Below are 19813 nucleotides of genomic sequence, written 5' to 3' on the forward strand. Positions count from 1 at the left end.
TTTGTGGGTCATGATTTTAATTGTGCGAAGAGACAATCAAGGTGATATTAACAGGTGGACAGGCTTGAACAGGTGAGGTAAGATTGAAATAATCATTGACTAATCAACTAAATGATGAAAAAATTGTCAGACTTGTCGACTACCAAAATAATCTTTGGTTGCAGCCCTATTATAAACCAGAAGAGTTACACTTGCATATCATACATTCAGCATGTCCCTGAGTGCCGTTTTCTTCCACCAGTGGGTTTGCAGAAATCCCTTAAAAAGCATACACAACAAAAACGTTATAATCCAGGTGTTTAATCGATCCGATCAGCTGCTAACACTGTCACATTTTTAATGCAGGCCACTAACTAGCTACTAACAAAGGGAAGTGACATCATTTTGCTGGGAACTGTAGTTTGGTTTTTTTTTGTTTTGTTTTTTTCCTTTCCTTCCCTTCCCTCTCGCTTTCACACTGGTTGCCATTTTGCTTTCTGTTACCCTGCGCGTGCAGACTGTGAATGAAACTGGCCGTGCCTGGTGGTAGATTGCAAATTGCGGTGAGATAATATTGTAGCGTATAGATCTAGTCAAAAAAAAAAAAATCGGTCTGGTATCGGCAACGGGGCGTGGCACAGGACGACCTCAGCATGGCGTAGCGCCGGGCGATCAACTGCTGGCTAGAACCCTGAAATGTTTCCAAACTCTTGGCTCTGTGTGATAGTGTGAAGGGATATATGTTATCTCGGGAACACAGCACTGGCTGCGAGTGCAATAGCTCCAGTCACCCGCTGTTCAAATGTTCTGTTTGCAAGTGTCAGCCAGTCAGAAGAAAGTTGGCTTGATTAGTGGGTGGCTTAAATGAAGAGGTGCTAAAACTCCACCTTTCAGGTAGTGGGTGAACTAAGGGACTGCAGCAGGGCACAGATAAAGATAAATGAGGATTATTTTGAACTGTTAACCATGCAGAGCTACTCTAGAGTCCAGGAACAAAATGGTGAAGCTGGAAATGAGTATAATAGGTCCCTTTTAATATACTTACTTATAATGACTCTTTTTCTACAACTAGGTACACTCCAGTGGGCCGATCCTTTTTCTCAGCTCCAGAGGGCTATGACCATCCTCTGGGAGGTGGGAGGGAAGTTTGGTTTGGTTTCCACCAATCTGTGCGTCCAGCCATGTGGAAGATGATGCTTAACATTGATGGTAAGAAAAAAAAAAAAAAAAAAAACACTGTTTTTCTTGCTATCAATTTTCTTTTTTTTGTCTTGTCTGAAACACAGAAGAATAAACTCCATTAGGTTTTGCACATAATCCTTTTATTTCCACTGATATTTTTGTTTGAAGGAAATTTAATGACTTTATTTGACATTAAGGTTTGACATGCATCTGTTAAGATGGAGATCAGAAGTTTTTATGAATGCCTTCTGTAGTCTAAAGAGTTGCTTTTTGCTCTTATTTTGTCATCAAATGAGCTTTGAAACTTCAGAGTGTTTATATTCAGTCACTGGACAGCAGATTACATTTGCCATTTGAAGGAGTTAATTCACTCGGCTAAATGTGGGTTGTTTGGAAATGAGTGGAACTGTTGAAAAACTAAATCAATAATTGGCTCTAACTTGAGCTTCTTGTCAGTAGAGAAAGTCAATTTGATAACATGAGACAGTGCACTGCAATTTCAGTCTGTTATTATCTGTGGAAAAATATGTGGCAGAGAGGATGACAGAGACTGTGTCCTGCCATATGCTCACTGCAGGAGGGTTTTGGAGACTGTGTCTGGCACGGCTGCTGATAAGAAAGTGTGTATGTCAGTTTGTGTGTGTGTGTGTGCGGGAGAGAGAGCACGGAAGGTGTGTTCTTGGCTGGTTGGCAACTGACAAGTTGGTTGCTGTGGAGACAGAGAGCAGCATGTGTGTGTGTGTGTGTGCTTGTGCAGTTGTGCCTACATATGTGAGACTAGTGGGTGTTGCTGGGGTCAGGAGGGTGGCTGTATGGAGCATTTCCCTGAAACGGCATTTGTTTAGTACCAGTCGCTTTAAGCCTCTGTCTCTGAGTCTTTGCCGCTCTGCTGGCCTCTGATTCTTTCTTTGTCTTCTTTTTCTGGCCTCTCAAACAGAACAGCTGGCCAGCTGAAGTCTCTTGAACTCGTCTTTATCAGCAAACTAATATGTAGGTGTGTGTGCGCGCGCGTGTGTGCGGACATATAGACAGACATACTCAGCAGCTACTTCATTAGGTACACCTTCTCAACTGCTTGTTAGCTCAGAAACTGTTGAGCTACTGGGATTTTCCTAACAAACCATCTCAGTCCAATAGAGCACCTTTGGGATGTTGTGGAATGGGAGATTCACGTCATGGATGTGCAGCTGACAAATCTGTAACGACGTGTCAACGTGGACCGAAATCTCTGAAGAATGTTTCCAGCACCTTGTTGAATCTGTGCAATGAAGAATTAAGGCAGCTCTGAAGGCAAAAAGGGGGTGGAGCCCAATGCTAGCACCTAATGAAGTGGCCAGCGAGTGTAAATTATATTATTCTAAATACAGAGCAATAAAACTTTTAAATTAGACTTTTGAAAAGAGATTCTTAAATGTTACATTTACTCCAGTGACTCAGACACTTCTGCACTCAGACAAATGAAAAGCGAATGCGTGGGAGGGACAGCTAGGCATCACAGATGTGCATTTGTAGTGCTTTCAGAGAATCTACGTCACAACATCATCACTAGGTTACTCCTCAACAAGATCCTCATCCTCACCACTGCACTGTCCTCATCTCCCTGTGCCCATTTTTGGATTTCTTTTGATCTTTCTTTTAGATGTGCTGTACTTTATTTTTTTCCTTTGCATCTCAGTTAATTTATGTACTTCAGTCTTTCTCTGTACTGAGGAAAAAGCATACAAGGTAGCCTCGACATCTCTCTCTGCATGAATCACACTTCCTGGTTTTAACTAGTATTTCTGCCACTTAGCATTGTGTGCTTACTATGCAAATACTGAATGGACTTCAAGAACACACTTTGTTTCTTTGGGAGCCTCGCTCTCTGCTGTTGTAGCTCAGCTGGCTTTTTGTGCATTACCTTTGGTACTTTGCTTGGCAGGTCATCATTTTTAATATAAGAGCTGTGATCAAAAAAATGCTTTGACTTTGCCAGTAAAAAGCAAAAAAAAAACCATCATTTGGCTTCTCTCCCCTTCAAAATAATTTCCTTGTGAAGTGCTGTGAGTGTTTGAGTGGCACATGTCTCCACTGCCTGCTCGCAGCCCATTGAAAAAGCAGGAGTTTCTTAGTCACAACAACACAACCTGTTCTACTCACCAGATTTTGCTTCCTGCGACTTCCTTCTTTGCCCAAATTGAAAGTGAAATTGAAGGGTGGTGTCATTTTGACACAGAAGACAAAATCACAGTGCACTGTGGACAGCTAGAGACTTGACATCATGAGAGTTCAGGAAGCACTCTGAAACATAGTGGCAGTGATGGATGTTGTTCATGGGTGCACGATCGGCTTAAAAAAGTGATAGCAAATGTTCTTGTTTGGAAAGCCTTTAATTTTTATCTCACTTTAAATCCTGTCTAGTAATCAACAAAGCATACTGGAGTAGTAGCTGCAATAAGCTCCAATGCCAGATGCATGATTTTTGACTGCATATAACCTTTCTTTCTTTTTTTTTTTCCTTCCTGCAGTGCAGCATAATTTGTGCATTTTTTTTGTTCCTAAATGTCTCTTGTTTTTGCCTTGCAGTGTCTGCCACGGCCTTCTACAAAGCCCAGCCAGTTATCCAGTTCATGTGTGAAGTGCTGGATATTCACAACATAGACGAACAGCCTCGCCCTCTCACAGACTCGCACAGGGTTAAATTCACCAAAGAAATCAAAGGTGATAAGTTGAGTTAAATCGGATTAAACGGGGAAGGGGGACGTGTCACAGCTCATACAAAAACAAATATTTAATGCTACTGCAAAACCTTGCATTATTCACCAGGTTTGAAGGTGGAGGTGACGCACTGTGGAACCATGCGGAGGAAGTACCGTGTCTGCAACGTGACCCGTCGGCCTGCCAGCCATCAAACGTGAGTCAGCCTCTGGGGCGGGCAACAGAATAAGAGACTCTGGGCACAGTGTGAGATGAAGGCAGGGGAAACTGGACCACAGAGGATATGATCACCGATTCAGCACCAAACAAACCAGATAATGGCTGACTCATCTGACAACCATGCAGTTAGCATTAGTCATCCATTCGTGAAGCAGCTGTGTGGCTGCAGTGTCAGAATAGGACTGCATTGTGTGCTATAGCAACAGTTTTATTTAAAAAATAAAATGATCATGAATGAGTTTCCTAGTCAAGAATCATGTCACATATTACACAAAAAACCTGATCTAAATATCTCTGTAGACAAAAACATATTGCAGGATCTCAGCTTACAGGTCACAGGTCACTGCCCCAGATCATTTCTTTCACCTTTCTGTCACTTGCACAAGCAAATTATAGAAATTCTACATAAAGATTATGTAGCTCACTAGGGCTGCAACAACTCCTCGATTAACTCTAATTCGATTATAAAACACAAATTTGTTGCTTTGTTTAAACTCTGCAGCGCTCAGGTGTCACCGTGTAAGTGGAGTGTTTCACCCACAGTAGCAGCATTAAAGGTCTCCGTCGCTGTGACGGATTTCCGTCCTTTGGAAAAACGACCCTTTAACATTGAGAGTATCATCGCTGGCACGTTTTTCCACGCCTCCACAGCTCTCTACACTCGTGTGTGTGTGTGTGTGTGTGTGTGTGTGTGTGTGTGTGTGTGTGTGTGTGTGTGTGTGTGTGTGTGTGTGTGCGTGTGCATTGTGCTCACTGTGTTGAGACTTTCATCTGCCACAGTTTGCTAGCAGGCGCTGTTATTAAGCACTAGCAACCGTTCGTTAATGAGGGACACCCCCTCCCGAGGGGCTCTGTCAAAATAATTTTCATGCTTTAATCCCTGATTAGCGACTAATAATGACCTGCAAAAGAAACGTATGTAGGAGGGCGCATGTGGATACAATGCATTACAACATTAAGCTCATGCAGCCCCAAGTTTTTTCAACCAAAACACTGATAACACAACGGCCACAGTTGTTTTACGTGCAGTCTGTCTGCACACGTGCGGTAAGCACAAAGAGGCGTGGCCGTTACCCAGACGGTGAGCTCAGGTGGAGCGAATGGAAATGTTTTTCTTGCGTCCAAAGCAGCAGCGTTTTTTTTTTTTTTTTTTTTTTTTTTTTTTTCTCCTCCTGTAACCACCATTAAAACCTTTACTGGGAAACAGCTGGAAGGTCCTTCATCAACCACCTGATACGCAAGTGTCAACATGAAGAACAGAGAACTTTATAGCTGCTCCATCCACCGCTGTTTGTTTCACACAGCGAAAACTCTGCAGTTACGCTACGGAAGTTAAAACATGCTGATGAACTGTTTATTAAGACAAAAGTATTTCTTATCCGATACTCGATGGAATAATCGATAGAATACTTGATTACTAAAATAAGCGATAGTTGCAGCCCTGTAGCTCACCTTGCCTTGCTCATTGGTCTACATTGCTCTTGTGTTTTGACATGAAAAAACGATCTTCTCTGCAGGTTCCCTCTGCAGTTGGAGAATGGCCAGACTGTAGAGCGTACTGTAGCCCAGTACTTCAGGGAGAAGTACAACTTGCAGCTCAAATACCCACATTTACCCTGTCTACAGGTGGGCCAGGAGCAAAAGCACACCTACCTGCCCCTAGAGGTGAGTTATTGTCAGTTATTGGGGGTCTGACAGTAACTGTAACATCAAGTATGATGGTTTGCCGGTCAGCTCCCGGGCGTGCCCTTGTATCGAGGAATAAATAAGCAGAACAGCTGATGAAAAAGCTGAAATTTACACAGAAACAAAAAAAAAATGATTGGATCTTATTTGCTTTTGTTTTCTTGCAGGTGTGTAACATTGTAGCTGGTCAACGGTGCATCAAGAAGCTGACAGATAATCAGACCTCCACTATGATCAAAGCCACAGCTCGCTCTGCGCCTGACAGACAGGAGGAGATCAGCAGGCTGGTGAGTTCTTCTAATACAGGTTTCCTCTCACTTCTACATATGCAGGCTTTCAATACAAAAAATGTCAATAAAAGGATTTTGTTTATAAGCTGTGTTTTTAGTACTGAAGTTATCTGTTCAGTTTAAGGCGTTCGACATATAACGCTACATTTCTAAATGTAAGATATTTTAATTACATATTTAACATACATTTCTGTCTATCAGTGAATAGAAACTTGAAAGCTCGTTCAGCATTATATTATTAGTAATATTGTTGGATCATGTGATATATTTATTTTTACTGCTGTTAAAATCTAGTCAGCAGTGGAGCATTTCATCCCTCTGCAGTGCTTCAAGAATGCATTCCCAGTGGTTAAGTTTAGATTATAGAGGTCAAAAGTAAGAGCCACTTTTTGGGGTCATGGTGTGCCTGTCACAGCGCAGGAGGGGGGTGAGGCTACATCTGAAGCTAGAAATGCTGCATAGGATGCAAAACCATTATGAAATTCTCATGTTAGACTTATTAATGCTTGGTTGTTGTGTTGTTCATCTTCTGCGCTAAATTATTGGTCTTATAACCTCCTCAACCACATTCTCATTTAATATTGTTAACGAGGCATGTTGCACGTTTCTATATCCCATTTGGCCATTACAGAGTCAGCAAAATGCTGCAGCCTTAACAGCTTTAATTTGAAGCTGGTATAGTGTCTGCAGCATGTTGTTTAGAGAGAGGGTGACAAACTATAGAGTGGCTCCCTCTGGCCACCATCAGATCAGTAATGCACATGTAATACCTGCTGTTACCTTATTAAACTCTGTCTCACTATCTCTTGCCTGTGGAGCAAAATGACCAGACTTGCCTACAGGAAATTATTGCAGATGTCACTGCGCTGGCATTTTCATTATACGCAACATTTCTTGTAACTGAAAGAGCAATGCGGTTGGAGTAACAGAGTTATGTTACAGAAGGACAAAACAAGCAGATAAGCCATGTCTGTCAGAACTACATAATGCATTTTATAACATGTTTGGTTATTGTGATCATGGATCCTGTGTGCCTCCAGTTCTGTACAAGGGTGCTGACATTTGACATTTTGTGGCATGTCAGTAACCCCCCCCCCCCCCCCCCCCCCAGCATCATATGAACACTTGAACAGTTTTACTGCTCTAACTCAAAACCAGTTCTCCAAGTGTGGTTTGTGGTTTTATACTTGTTTTTATGTGAGCAAGTATAAGCGAGTATAAGGTGTTTAAATACTGAGCTTTAAAGACACTGGTAATCAGATTTCATTACCTTCACACAGACTCATATATCCCCTTTGTTTTCATTAGTTTTTAGGCTTTTAGAGTGATTGTGTTGTTTCAACAAATTTACTGCAGATGACCAAAGATGTCAATTAAATCTCAGATGTTTCAAATCTTACTTTTAGCAAAATAACCCAAAGTGAGTGAACAGGCAGCAGAGACTTTGGGAGAATACTTGCTCCTATAGTTTGTCCTCCCTCGCAGCACTGCGGCGGCTTTTATTCATGCTGTCAAAAGGTACCTTAGCCTGACCCTGCCTGCCTCATTTTACTACTCTCTTTGCTTCCAGGTGCGCAGTGCCAACTACGAGGCAGACCCTTTTGTGCAGGAGTTCCAGTTCAAAGTGCGTGACGAGATGGCCCACGTGACGGGGCGAGTGCTACCCGCCCCCATGCTGCAGTACGGCGGCAGGGTGAGCACAGAGCACTTTATGGTACCCTTCCTTTAAATCACGCCCATTCTCTCTGTTTGTCTGACACGCTTTCCCCCCTGTGCAGCCTTTACTCCACTCTCTCTACGGGGGAACTAACTCACTGGCTTCTGTTTGTGCTCCATGGTGTCACTGTTTTTGGTCTTTGTGGTTGAGTCTCAGTAATGCAGCCTTTTATTCCAGCTTTTGGAAAAAGTCAAATAAATTCACAAGGTTAAGCTGGTAATTTGGAGACTTTTTAATTGTTTGCAACAAGGATTATTTTGAATCCAAAAGATTGCCCAATTTATGATTGGATAGCTCTTCAGATATAACTCATAAAGGGAGATGGAGCCAAAAACATTGCCAGCATTTGTCTAATACTAGTTCTTCTTCTGTAAAGTAAAAAAAGCAGTTTATTGAGATTGAACTACAATACTGATTAACATCTTTCTGTTTATCTTTGAGGGACACACCAATTATTCTACATTTGGGTGCGTGCAGTAATGGAGACCATGACAAAAATACACATTATGCTTATGCACACACCAAATTACATCTGTAATGCTACAGTCTGCAGCACACTATGCAACAAAACAGCTTTGCAGTGACATTTAAAGTTAAAACTTTTTTTAATGTTTTAAAAAAGCATGTTTTTATGGAGTCAGTCTGTCAAAATGTGAGTTTATGTACAAACTGAGTGTGGGTCATGGGTGTGTTTGGATTGTGTGCATTTGAAGAAAGTGTTTACCTGTATGCAGTTGAGCGCGTGCTTGTTGAGCTGCCTGTTGGAGTGTGAGTCTGTGTGAGCAGCGTGAATGTGAGCGTTTCCCCAAATAATCATGAGTACAACAGCTGAGATTGTAGTGTCGTTTCAGAACCGCACTGTAGCCACGCCCAGCCATGGCGTGTGGGACATGAGGGGAAAGCAGTTCCACACTGGTGTGGAGATCAAGATGTGGGCCATTGCCTGCTTCGCCACACAGAGGCAGTGTCGAGAAGAAATCCTCAAGTGAGATCCTTTGCTAAAGTGTTTTGTTTTTTTTTTTTTTTGCTCCGTAACATCCTTCTGATAGTTTCTTTTGTCTCCCTGTGAATTTCGTGGTGATGCACAGCCACTTTGTCGTGCAGTGTATTTCTTCTGCATGTCTTGGTAAACATTTCCGTCTAAATCACAATTTATTTATTTTTTTTTTTGTTAATGGTTTAAACCTTCCAAACTAACTAAAACGCTCAACAGAACGCAAAGAAACAACTGGTGTGCCTTGCACCAAACTGAAATCGACTGAAGTTCAAATTAGTACCAGGTGATGGTGCAGCGAGACAGCCAGGTGATCATAAAAAATGCAATCTTATTTACAATGGCCGCTTGGCAAAAGGCAAGGGGGGGGGGCTTAAAAGTATTATCAAAAGTTTAAAAAACAGCTGCTAACACTTTAAAACATTATCTGACAACACTGCCCCCTGGTGGTGAAAGCTTCAGTAAACATTTGCAGAGGGTGATTTCAAAAAGTCCCTTTGAGCTGCGCTGATGTTAGAAATGAGCTCATCTGTTTACAGGTGCCTCCCCAAACTGCAGAATCAGTTCATAATTTCTGCTTCTTGGTATTTTCTGGTACAAATAAAAACTAACTAGAAGAAGTGGTTGATCTCAGCAGAATGCAGAGGGCCGTGTTGTTTGTAGAGGGCGTGTAATGGTTTCTTTTGATGTCCTTCTTTTTACTAGGCAATACTAGTGGAACAGTACATGCTCATAGAGTGGTTTTAACTGTAACATTTCTTGGATCTTAACACTGAAAACTCAGTACTGTAATTATCTAAAAGGATTTTAACACCTGCGTGAGAAATTGTAATGCCAGTGGAAATATTCCAGCTGGAATTTCAAGTACTCAAGCAGGATTTGATGAGGCTTTCAAAATGCAGTTTTGAGACATGAATTCACATTAGTTTGAGTTTGGGCATTAAGAGATAATGAATTGGGGGTGGGGGTGGGGGCTTTTAGGGAAACCTTTTAGGTAAGCTAATGGCCTTCAGACTTTACTGTGTTTTATTCCCCCCCCCAGCTCAGCTTCAGATGCTACAATCTTGGAGCTGTTCAAAAGCAGTTGTCCTTTGCTTGCTTTCATGCTTCATGTAGGGGTTTCACAGACCAGCTGCGTAAAATCTCAAAGGATGCTGGGATGCCCATCCAAGGCCAGCCGTGTTTCTGTAAATATGCCCAGGGAGCAGACAGCGTGGAGCCCATGTTCAGACACCTGAAGAACACCTACGCCGGACTGCAGCTCATCATCGTCATCCTACCGGGAAAAACGCCAGTCTACGGTTAGAAAATGCTTACAATGAAGTATTATCTTGGAGTCCAGAGCAGTTTTGGGTACCATTACTTTTCAGCCACAAATACAAAACAATGTAAAATGTTCTGGGAAGTAAAGGGTTTCCTCTCTATAGTCTTATTCGCTGAGCTACATGTGCACACTGATGCAGCTGTAGGATTTGATGCTGTCCACTAGTAGGCAGGAGTTGGAGGAAAACCACCAACAGTGTCAGGGTTTTTTTTTTTTTTTTTGGATTATTTTTCTTTTTTTGACATCAAAAGGAACAAGATAAAATTTTACCAGTACTTGAGAAACGAAGATCTGAACCCATACTGTTGGTATTAGTCAGGAAGTGATGACCCAACAGGCCGTGTGCAAACATGGTTATTTTATAACCGAATGTGGATGGAATTTACCTTCTTCCTTTGCTATCAAAAATTGTTATAATACGTAGTTTAAATCTTCTGCCCCTGACTTACGTTTTTTTTCCAAAAGTTAAAATACTGAGTTTTAATCTCTGATATTTAGAGGTAACACTTTGAATTAGGTAACTTGGGTTTGGTTATGTATTGTAATCTGCTGCTTACCTAATTTTTCATGTTCAGAGATGGATTATAATGCAGCCAACTTAAGGTGTGTGTTGCTTTCTTTTTTTTTAAATATGAAAAATGGTTGTTTTTGTTCAATCCCCACCCATAGCGGAGGTAAAGCGTGTGGGAGACACCCTCTTGGGCATGGCGACTCAGTGTGTTCAGGTTAAGAACGTAGTGAAGACGTCACCGCAGACTCTGTCCAACCTCTGCCTCAAGATCAATGTGAAGCTGGGAGGCATCAACAACATCCTGGTACCGCACCAACGGTGAGCCGCCATCTCCCCCTGGCAGTGTGGCAGTGTTGTTACAAAGCTGGTACTGGTGACATGACACTTTAAAATAGTTGCATTTTAACATATAATGTCTTTTTTTTGTTTCCGGATCCACAGACCGTCAGTCTTTCAGCAGCCAGTTATCTTCTTGGGAGCAGATGTTACACATCCACCGGCTGGAGATGGGAAGAAGCCTTCAATTGCAGCAGTTAGTTTCTCATGCATATATTTTTTTTTAATAGATTAACTTGTAGTTGCTGTCTTGAGATTAGTCCTCTTCACTAATGGGTATTACAGCCCCAGTTCTCTGGGGGAAGGTAAAAGCGGTAAAAACTATTTGGAAACAGGTGAAGGCAGAAATTATAATCTTTCAAACATGAAACAGGAGACCTGAGGGTCAAAACAATGAATTCAATAACTGTAGACTACATTAAAAATATAACCAAAAGAGTTTTTTTGGACTTTGTTCCTGCTGTATGAAGCGTAAATATTTAAGAAAAGACTTACTGTAGCCTGTCTTCACAAACTATCCACAGTGAAAACACCAGTGAGCAGCACCACTAAACCTAAATGATAAAAAGCAACAAATTCTGTGTGTGTGATGTTGGAGGTGTAACCTCATTAGGCACAGGGAAAAATATCATACTAAGATACAATATAAGCACTAATGAGTGCATGCAGAAAAGTACTGTATTAAAGGCACAAATTTTGTGGCTCAGCTGTAGCTATGAGAATGCATTTGAAGAGCACACAGGAAACAAACTAATGATCAGAAACTAAGAGGCACATCAACAAACTTTAAATTGCAGCCACCCTGACTAACAGCTTGGCTGCTCTTTTAAGCAGGCAAGATAATTGTTTATGCAGTCGGAGAGGTGAGAAGGCAGGCAGCGGTGCAGGCAGGGGACAGGATTGAGGAGGCGGCAGAAAGGTCTGGTAGAGGCGCTGATCCTGGATGAGGGCTGAAACATCCTAATTTGCATGCAGGGAAACATTCAGTGGGTTAGTAACAGAAAGAGAGGAGGAAATGCTGAGGAGCTGTAATAATGACACTGACATTTCTGTGATTAATGTTTCGCTTTCCCTTTAGCTTATAATCCGTTCCTTTTCATTAATGGTTCCTCTGCTCCAAACTCATTCTGTCAGGTGGTAGGCAGTATGGACGCCCACCCCAGCAGGTACTGTGCCACTGTGCGAGTCCAGAGGCCCAGACAGGAGGTCATCCAGGACCTGGCCTCTATGGTGCGGGAACTGCTGATCCAGTTCTACAAATCAACGCGCTACAAGCCAACACGGATCATTTTCTACAGGGATGGAGTTTCAGAAGGCCAGTTCAGACAGGTATGGCTCAGCTGTTTCCAGAAACCAGCTACAATTCTGTAGTGTATCTTTTATAGTTCAAGCAGGTGTTTTACTGTGTTTGGGTACCTGTTTAGGCATACTGGTACACAAAATGTTTACTCATATATTTCTAATCAAAATGTGCAAGCATGTTCCAAAAATAATTTTAATCTCAAATTCCTTCATGATGTTTTTTGTAAGTGAATGACAGTACACCCAGATTTCTTATTTATATAACCTTTTTGAAGTTAAGTCCTGTGCTATCCATAACATAACTTAAAAACTTAAATGGCATTTTCATTTGATTATAATTTTCCTTTTTCTTCAGGTGCTGTATTATGAGCTGCTGGCCATCCGTGAGGCCTGTATCAGCCTGGAGAAGGAGTACCAGCCAGGCATCACCTACATAGTTGTGCAAAAACGCCACCATACACGCCTCTTCTGTGCCGACCGCAACGAGAGAGTGAGTCCCCATCGCACACCGGCTCATGCTCTTATTTATTTATTTATTTATTTTTAGCATGACACAATGATGGTGCCCATTAAAGTCAGCTTGGTGTTTCTGTTCCATGTTGGAACATTAATTACTGAAAATGGGGCTCTTTAATTACCTTTTGTTGTCAATTCGACTGTTCACCCTCCTAACTGCTATAATTATGTTCGATTAAAGCATTAGGGCCCCAATGCAAACCGAGAGCTCTGGAGTGGCACTCAAGGCCCTGAGAGTGAGACCCGGAGAGTAACAGCCTTATTTTCAGTGCAGGCAGTCTTCTTACAGAGCATTAGGCTCCCTGGGGCATTAGGCTTTTAATTGGTTGTTTGGAAAGCACTTGGTGAACCTTTGCCTGGGTCTCTCCATCAGTTAGTTCTTAGAATTTGTAGTTCCTGACGTAATTTAGTGCTTTAAAAGCCCCGCTATCTGCTGTCTTTTTCTTTTTTTTCTTTTCTTTTTTTATCTTTTTTCCTGGTGAGCCATGAGGAAAACAAATGAAAAATCAGAAAGCATTAGTACGGAGGTAACTGAGATTCATTTTTGCTTTGCAAGGTTGGACGTAGTGGAAACATTCCTGCTGGTACTACTGTGGATACGGACATCACGCATCCCTACGAGTTTGATTTTTACCTCTGCAGTCACGCTGGAATACAGGTCAGCACAACCTCTTCTGTACCCGGTCTGCTGCTGTTCTCTACAGGATTTTATTAACCCTCTCCTCTGATTAAATGTGTGTGTGCTTTTGCAGAGAAACGTGCTGTTCTAATTAGATAATGAATATGATTTAGGAATAAAGCAAACAAAAAAATAAAATTTGACAGAACAATTGTCTAAAACAGATTTGCCTTTTTTTTTTTTTTTTTTAAATAAAGAAACTAGTAAGGCATGATGAAAAGTAAACTTCTATAGAGTTTTTTCCTTTTCCATTTTGTGCATGGCAGCAGCTCAGCACAGCAGATAGTTAAAGTAAATACTAATATTTTTTTTCCTATTAGCTTTTTAATCCATTATCTCTATTTGAGCTGTTCAGTTTAGGGGGTGTGCCAATCTAGTACTCAGTATCTTATCAGCCCCATACTTGCCAAATTGGACAATCCATTAAACTAAACTGTTGTGTTAAAGCCAACCTAGACTTTGAGCAACATGCTGTGGTGAGAGAGATGTTAGGAGTAACACAGATATTTGGAAATTGTGAAAATATTGCCACAATTATTTTCAGAGTCGACATCTGGAGCTTTGTCCAGGAAAATGTATTATTGTATTACTAACAGCTTTGTTACTTAAGAAAGGCGCTGTCTGTATTTTTAAGATGCCCTAGGTGGCGATATGGAGCCATCCCTTATTTGGCGACAGTAAAAGGAGCTCCTGTTTTTCCAGCCAGCCATCTCTGGAATATCTTTCTTCCAAGGAAGATTAAAGTTCAGCAAAACGCATGTGCCACTATATTTAATGCCACTCCACTTGTTTTATACTTAAGCGTAGTGAAGTGATGTCCTGAGCTTTCTGGGTTTTTCTCATGTGAATCCAACAAAGCAAATTGCTGTGAACTATGTTGCAATGATGAATTGAATCTTGAATGTGAGTCTCATTGCGATACAAATGTTTAACTCCCAAATCTCAGGGCACCAGTCGGCCCTCCCACTACCATGTACTGTGGGACGACAATTGTTTTACCGCTGATGAGTTCCAGCTGCTCACCTACCAGTTGTGCCACACCTACGTGCGCTGTACCCGCTCAGTCTCCATCCCTGCGCCAGCCTACTATGCCCACCTGGTGGCCTTTCGTGCCCGCTATCACTTGGTTGACAAAGAACACGACAGGTGAGGAGAATAGACACGTTCTTCCTTTTTATACTTGGTCTGTAAAGGCGCGAGAGTTTACAGAGGAATGCTTTGAGAGTAAATGTGCCGTTTTATTTGAAGCATTTTCTTAATTTTCCTGCGTGCATGCTGTTGTTGTTGGGCCGTCCATCATAACTGTCCCTTCTCTTGTTCTTTCTGAAGCGCCGAGGGCAGCCATGTGTCTGGTCAGAGTAACGGTCGGGACCCCCAGGCGCTGGCCAAAGCTGTTCAGATTCACCACGACACCCTGAGGACCATGTATTTCGCCTGAGCTACACCAACCCTCTCCAACCATTGCCACTTTTAACACACACATAAACACACACAGACACAACCATGCACACCTGGCATGCCAGTCAAGGAATCCTCATAGGTGCAAGTCCCACCCGCCGCCCCCCCCCCCCCACATGCCTAATCAAAACGGACCTGACACTGTGCAGAGGAAAGCAGGGAGGAGGGAGGGGAAGAGGCACCCCCACACTGGACTGAGGATGCAAACGCTGCTTTAAAAAACAAAAAAACAAACGAGAGAATCTCAGCACTATTATGCAATATTAAACCAGCCAACTAGTTTATTTTGACCCTTATCAGCCCCCCCCCCCCCCTTTTTCAGTGCCCCTCCTATTTTCCTATTTGTTTGTTTCCTTTACTCGTGGCCTCGTTTGTGGCTGTTTGTCTTTTTTTACTTTTCTTTGGCACAGTCTTTGTTAAATCTGCTTGTTTGCCTTCTTCGGTACCTCAAGTCAATTTGAGCAGCAGCACTTTTACATTCTATCAGTTTTACTGTAATTTGTTCTTGATTTTCTCCAATTTTTGAAATTTGAGAGCAGAGAAAAAAAAAAAAAGAGTCAGACTCTGGAGTTATTAAGAGGGGTCTGATTTATTTTGGAATATAGTTTCATTGACCAGAGGTCCTCCCAGCTTCTTATTTTCCCTCTTGTTTCCTTTCCTGTTGGTCACTTTTCACTAGTGTGTGATATCACCAGTTACTTGTATAGAGCTGTTCTTTTGAGCACACTGCCACCTATTGGCGATGAGGTATAAATGCCCCTTAAAAGTCACAAGGAGGAGCTGTTTTGGTGATCTCAGATCAGTTTTATTTCTGACAGTCAGTTGTCACATTTAAACGGGGCAGTTTATATTGGCTGATATATCAGTTTGCTGAGTTGCAGCCATCCATGGATTGTATTTGAAGTATAACACTGTTGTTTGAGTCTGGTTGATTTGTTTCTTCTACATTATGTGAAACATTTTAAGTATCTAATTCTTTAAAAAAAAAAAAAGGGGGGGTTAATCATGTTAGCTTTGGTTTTTAATTGCCATGCATTCATTTCTCTCAGTGCTTTATCTTGCCTTTCCCCCCTTGCATTGAAGATGGTGGCTAAATGCAGATGATGTCGATGGTTTCCTCTTGTGCAATAATCAGTCGAACGAAGGGAAGAGGATTTTAGGGGACTTAAACGGCTCAAAAGTACAGTTACATATTTCATTTGAAAGCCTTGAAAGGAGAAAGGTTTGCCACTTGCAGGGCACTTTCATGTGTTGCTCCTCCGTGAGCTGATTGATCTGCATGTTTCATGAGTTTGCCCTTGCTGTTGGGCAACCAAAAAAAAAAAAAAAGGTGCAACTGCAGTTTTGGTGATTTTGATGTTTTTACTTGAACTGAAGGACTTTGTGCGTCTCCGTGGTTTGAGAATACGTTCGGATCAGTGGGCGTGATTTTACAATTCCTGATCGTCAGTTTGCGAATGAGATTGAATTTTCTTAATTTGTAAGAATAACAAAGCTTTTCACTCGATGGCAGCAAAGTGGAGTTATAAAGGCCATAAAGAGGTAGTATTCAAGTGCCTGTTGGAAGTGAAGTGTGTAATGGTCAGAGCTGGTTTCAGGGGGGTACAGTGATCAAAGAGCTTACACCAACCGATGGACACCGTAAGACAGCGTGAAGCAAGAAAGTTTCACCCGATGCCTCTTATTCTCAACAACAGTCTACTGACTTTTCTATACATCTCATTCAAATCAACCTAAGATCAATATATTTATTGTATTTGTCTGTACAGCAGTGTTAGCTGTTGGCTTTGCTTTGGAGCAGCATTCAAGCAAAGTAGGCCAAGTTGTCTTTTTGCCTAATATTCACCAGACATGAATCCAGCTGCTACAGTGTGTTTGTAAGTGAAGGGCCGGCTTCGTGGGCATGGAGTTAGCCTTCTCGCAAACCATCTTTAGATTGACATCCTAAATCCAATGCTGGCTTTAATTCCTGCCCGCGTGGCCGGCTTGAAGTTGGGACTGGCTTCAGAACAAAGCTGAGGAGTCAAGTTGATGACCAACATTTGCAGATGTGCAGCTGACCGTTGGTGTGAAGTGTTTATCTGCGTAATGGGTCACCACAGAGCTCCTCTGCTGCTAATGACCTGAAGTTTGTTTGGGATGTTTTTTTGTTTTTGTTTAAAAGTTATCTGCACTAAAAGAAGCATGTGTTTCAGGACTGAACACAGGCGCGGTGCTACTCTGTCTGAATTAGAATTTGAAGCTGAACCTCAATACGAGACTCTAAATAAGCAGGCGGATTAGTGGGGGGGGGGGGCTGTAAACCTCACTCAGTGAAGGAGAAGAGAAGGTTCCACTGCTGTGGTTGTTGAGGGGAGTTCTACATTTATGATTTTGTTCGGGTTCGATCGACTTGGAGAACTTGTAAACGGTACAGCAGCAGACGTTGCCTGAGGTATAACTGAGGTGTGTTCCTGCCTCTGCTGTTGCATTCAACTGCCTTTCACAGGCTGGCCTTTCAGTGTGGAAGCCAGTGGGTTTGAGCCTTCGTGATTTCACTAGTATCTGAAAGCCTTTTTAAAAAAAAAAAAAGCCAGATTGAAAGTATATTTGTACATTTTACATTATGTAATGCACACCACTTATTTTTGCTAACAGAAAAAAATGTAGTCTAATTATTAATCTTAGTAATAAATGTATCATGACAAGTAATAGTTTAAAAAAAAAAAAGTATAACAAAGTTTTATTATTGCAATAGACTATTGACTTGTGCCTGTGTCACTGTATAACGTATAGTGTATGTGTGAACAGTGGTGGGGTTGTTGAACCTAGTTGTGTGTTTGGACTGTCATACTGTTATTGATAGGGATGTGGACTTTAACTGCCTCTTGCTTTGATGTTTGGAAAAAAAAAACTTTCAAGCTGTTGAATGCTTATTTCTTTTCTTTGTTTTTTTTTTTGTAGATGATCAAACAAAAGTTTTTCATAAGAGATCATGTGAGCATACTGTATCCAGAAAGCCTTTGTATTGCAGTTTTTCATAATTGCTAAGACAATTTTTCTTGAAAGGATCTCGTTTTCTCAGATCTGTGACTGAACAACATTACCAAAACCTCTGACTCTTCTCGCAGTATCAGACACGTGGCTGCGAACCAAACAGGTTTTTTTTTGTTTGTTTTTCATACACGCAGTCAGAAACAATGCTGAGCAGTCATTACATGCTGCATCAAAAAAAAAAAAAAGAGAGAAAGTTCAGGTTGTGTAGCTCCAGGAAAAAAAAAAAGAAGTTGTTTAAAATGCAGTAAATGTATTTAAAAAAATTAACTCAACTCTAAATATTTTAGAGTTTACCCACTTTAAGTACTGTAAGCAGTACAGTTATTGCAGTGTCTGTGGATCCAGAGACAAACCCATCACACTAAAGTATTGTTTGGTAAATGGGTCAACCTGCTCAACCGGGTGAGCTACAATTGCACCCCAAATCCTTTTTGATGCTTTCAAAATTGATGTTGTCTTCAACACGTTTGTATTGTTTTGAAGTCAGAAATGAGACCCAGTAGCTGTTAGAGCCTGTCTGACTGACCCGAACACGCTGGCCAGAGAGAACCTGTTAAGATCGCGTGGTGCTCTTGGTCCTGCTTCTCTGATGATTAATCCATAAATAACTTAGTGAATTAACTTCTCATCCACCTTCTACCTCTTAACCGTACCGTTTCTGCTCTGCCTCATCGATATCAGTGTCGACTCAATGCTCCATTCAGCCTGTATACTATGAACTGGAATATATGAGCAAAGAGCGTGAACTGTGACATCTGCGCTTTAACATTTGCCACTTGCTGTTTTCTTTTAAGTGCATCACGTTGGAAATGCCATTCAGTGAGGACGTGCTTAAAGTTGGAATCTGCAGACTGACGTGTAACTACAGAAACGTTAGGAATCAATTTGAAAACGTGGTTTTAAGGTTTTGCCAAAAGAATGATTGATTGAGTAAATGGTTCAGAACACACAGTGTTTGGTTCAGAGAATGGGATTTAATGTCTTAGCAATTCAGAAAAACTGTAAGAAATTACAACCCTATTGTAACAACAAACAGCAGAAGAAGAAGAAGAAAAGAAAAAAAAAAAAGGCGATTGATATTTTGAGCTTCTGCTCTTGAATTTTCTCGGGTTTCTTTTTAACTGGTGCTGATGCCTGCTCCTTATCAAGAGGAGAGCGGAAAAAGGAATGGGCAAGGGTGTGTTTTTTTTTTTTTTTTTTTTTGAAAGTCTTGGTGATCCATTTCAAAGACGAGTGTGATCAAAGAATAGCGAAACAAGGTTTTAGTAGTTCTCCATTCCTTTGTGTTAAAGCCCTGGGGAGGGGGGGGGGGGGGGTTTATGTTGGATTGCAACCTCTGTTGCTTTCCTCACACTGGTCTCTGCCACTTCACGTGCACACAAATACAAAGACGTACCCTTGCGGCAAATCTGCGACGTCACAAAGCCTGTTATCTTATTTTTGCTCACGTTCAAAACATTTACGCCCCTCGGTCTACATTCCACGGCCGTACAATCTCATCCAATCCCCCAGCGAGGCGCAAGGAAGGTTAAAGCTGAAGGACAATACTGAGGGATATAGTGGGTTCTGTGATTCATTCTAGTAAGTGTGTGTGTGTGTGTGTGTGTGTGCGCGCGTGTGTGCGTTTTGGAAGGAATCAAAGCTGATCAGCAAGAACTTTGTGTGGCAGGTTATGTTGGAAGTTTTGTGTGTGTGTGTGTGTGTGCGTGCGCGCATGTGTGGTGGGCTGATTGACTCACTATATCTCTGCTGTCTGTAATAGATGTTCAGGTGGTGTATAAACGACACCCTCGAGGGCAGTTGAACACATGTTTACATAGCAAATGTGTTTGCCTCGCTTACATTTGAAATGTCATCAGCTCGGCTTTGCAAATATTAGCTGGTAGA

General features: G+C 41.7%; 1 protein-coding gene across 2 annotated transcripts in view; it reads left to right on the plus strand.

Moving 5' to 3' along the window:
• Nucleotides 1-14970, plus strand: part of ago3a (argonaute RISC catalytic component 3a) — a 33435-nt gene extending 18465 nt beyond the window's left edge. The window contains exons 5-19 of one of the 2 annotated variants that reach the window (XM_030749706.1): nt 1052-1188; nt 3727-3861; nt 3967-4054; nt 5595-5742; nt 5931-6050; nt 7624-7767; nt 8622-8755; nt 9881-10065; nt 10758-10917; nt 11041-11131; nt 12070-12264; nt 12593-12727; nt 13310-13411; nt 14379-14578; nt 14762-14970. In XM_030749706.1, coding sequence (XP_030605566.1) covers nt 1052-1188; nt 3727-3861; nt 3967-4054; nt 5595-5742; nt 5931-6050; nt 7624-7767; nt 8622-8755; nt 9881-10065; nt 10758-10917; nt 11041-11131; nt 12070-12264; nt 12593-12727; nt 13310-13411; nt 14379-14578; nt 14762-14870 — 2083 coding nt within the window. In that variant the 3' untranslated portion in view covers nt 14871-14970. The remainder of the gene's footprint in view (nt 1-1051; nt 1189-3726; nt 3862-3966; nt 4055-5594; nt 5743-5930; nt 6051-7623; nt 7768-8621; nt 8756-9880; nt 10066-10757; nt 10918-11040; nt 11132-12069; nt 12265-12592; nt 12728-13309; nt 13412-14378; nt 14579-14761) is intronic. The other variant, XM_030749707.1, reaches the window with a different exon arrangement.
• The last annotated feature ends 4843 nt before the right edge of the window (nt 14971-19813 follow it).

Source organism: Archocentrus centrarchus, chromosome 16 (assembly GCF_007364275.1).
Source record: "Archocentrus centrarchus isolate MPI-CPG fArcCen1 chromosome 16, fArcCen1, whole genome shotgun sequence".
Lineage (NCBI taxonomy): Eukaryota > Metazoa > Chordata > Actinopteri > Cichliformes > Cichlidae > Archocentrus > Archocentrus centrarchus.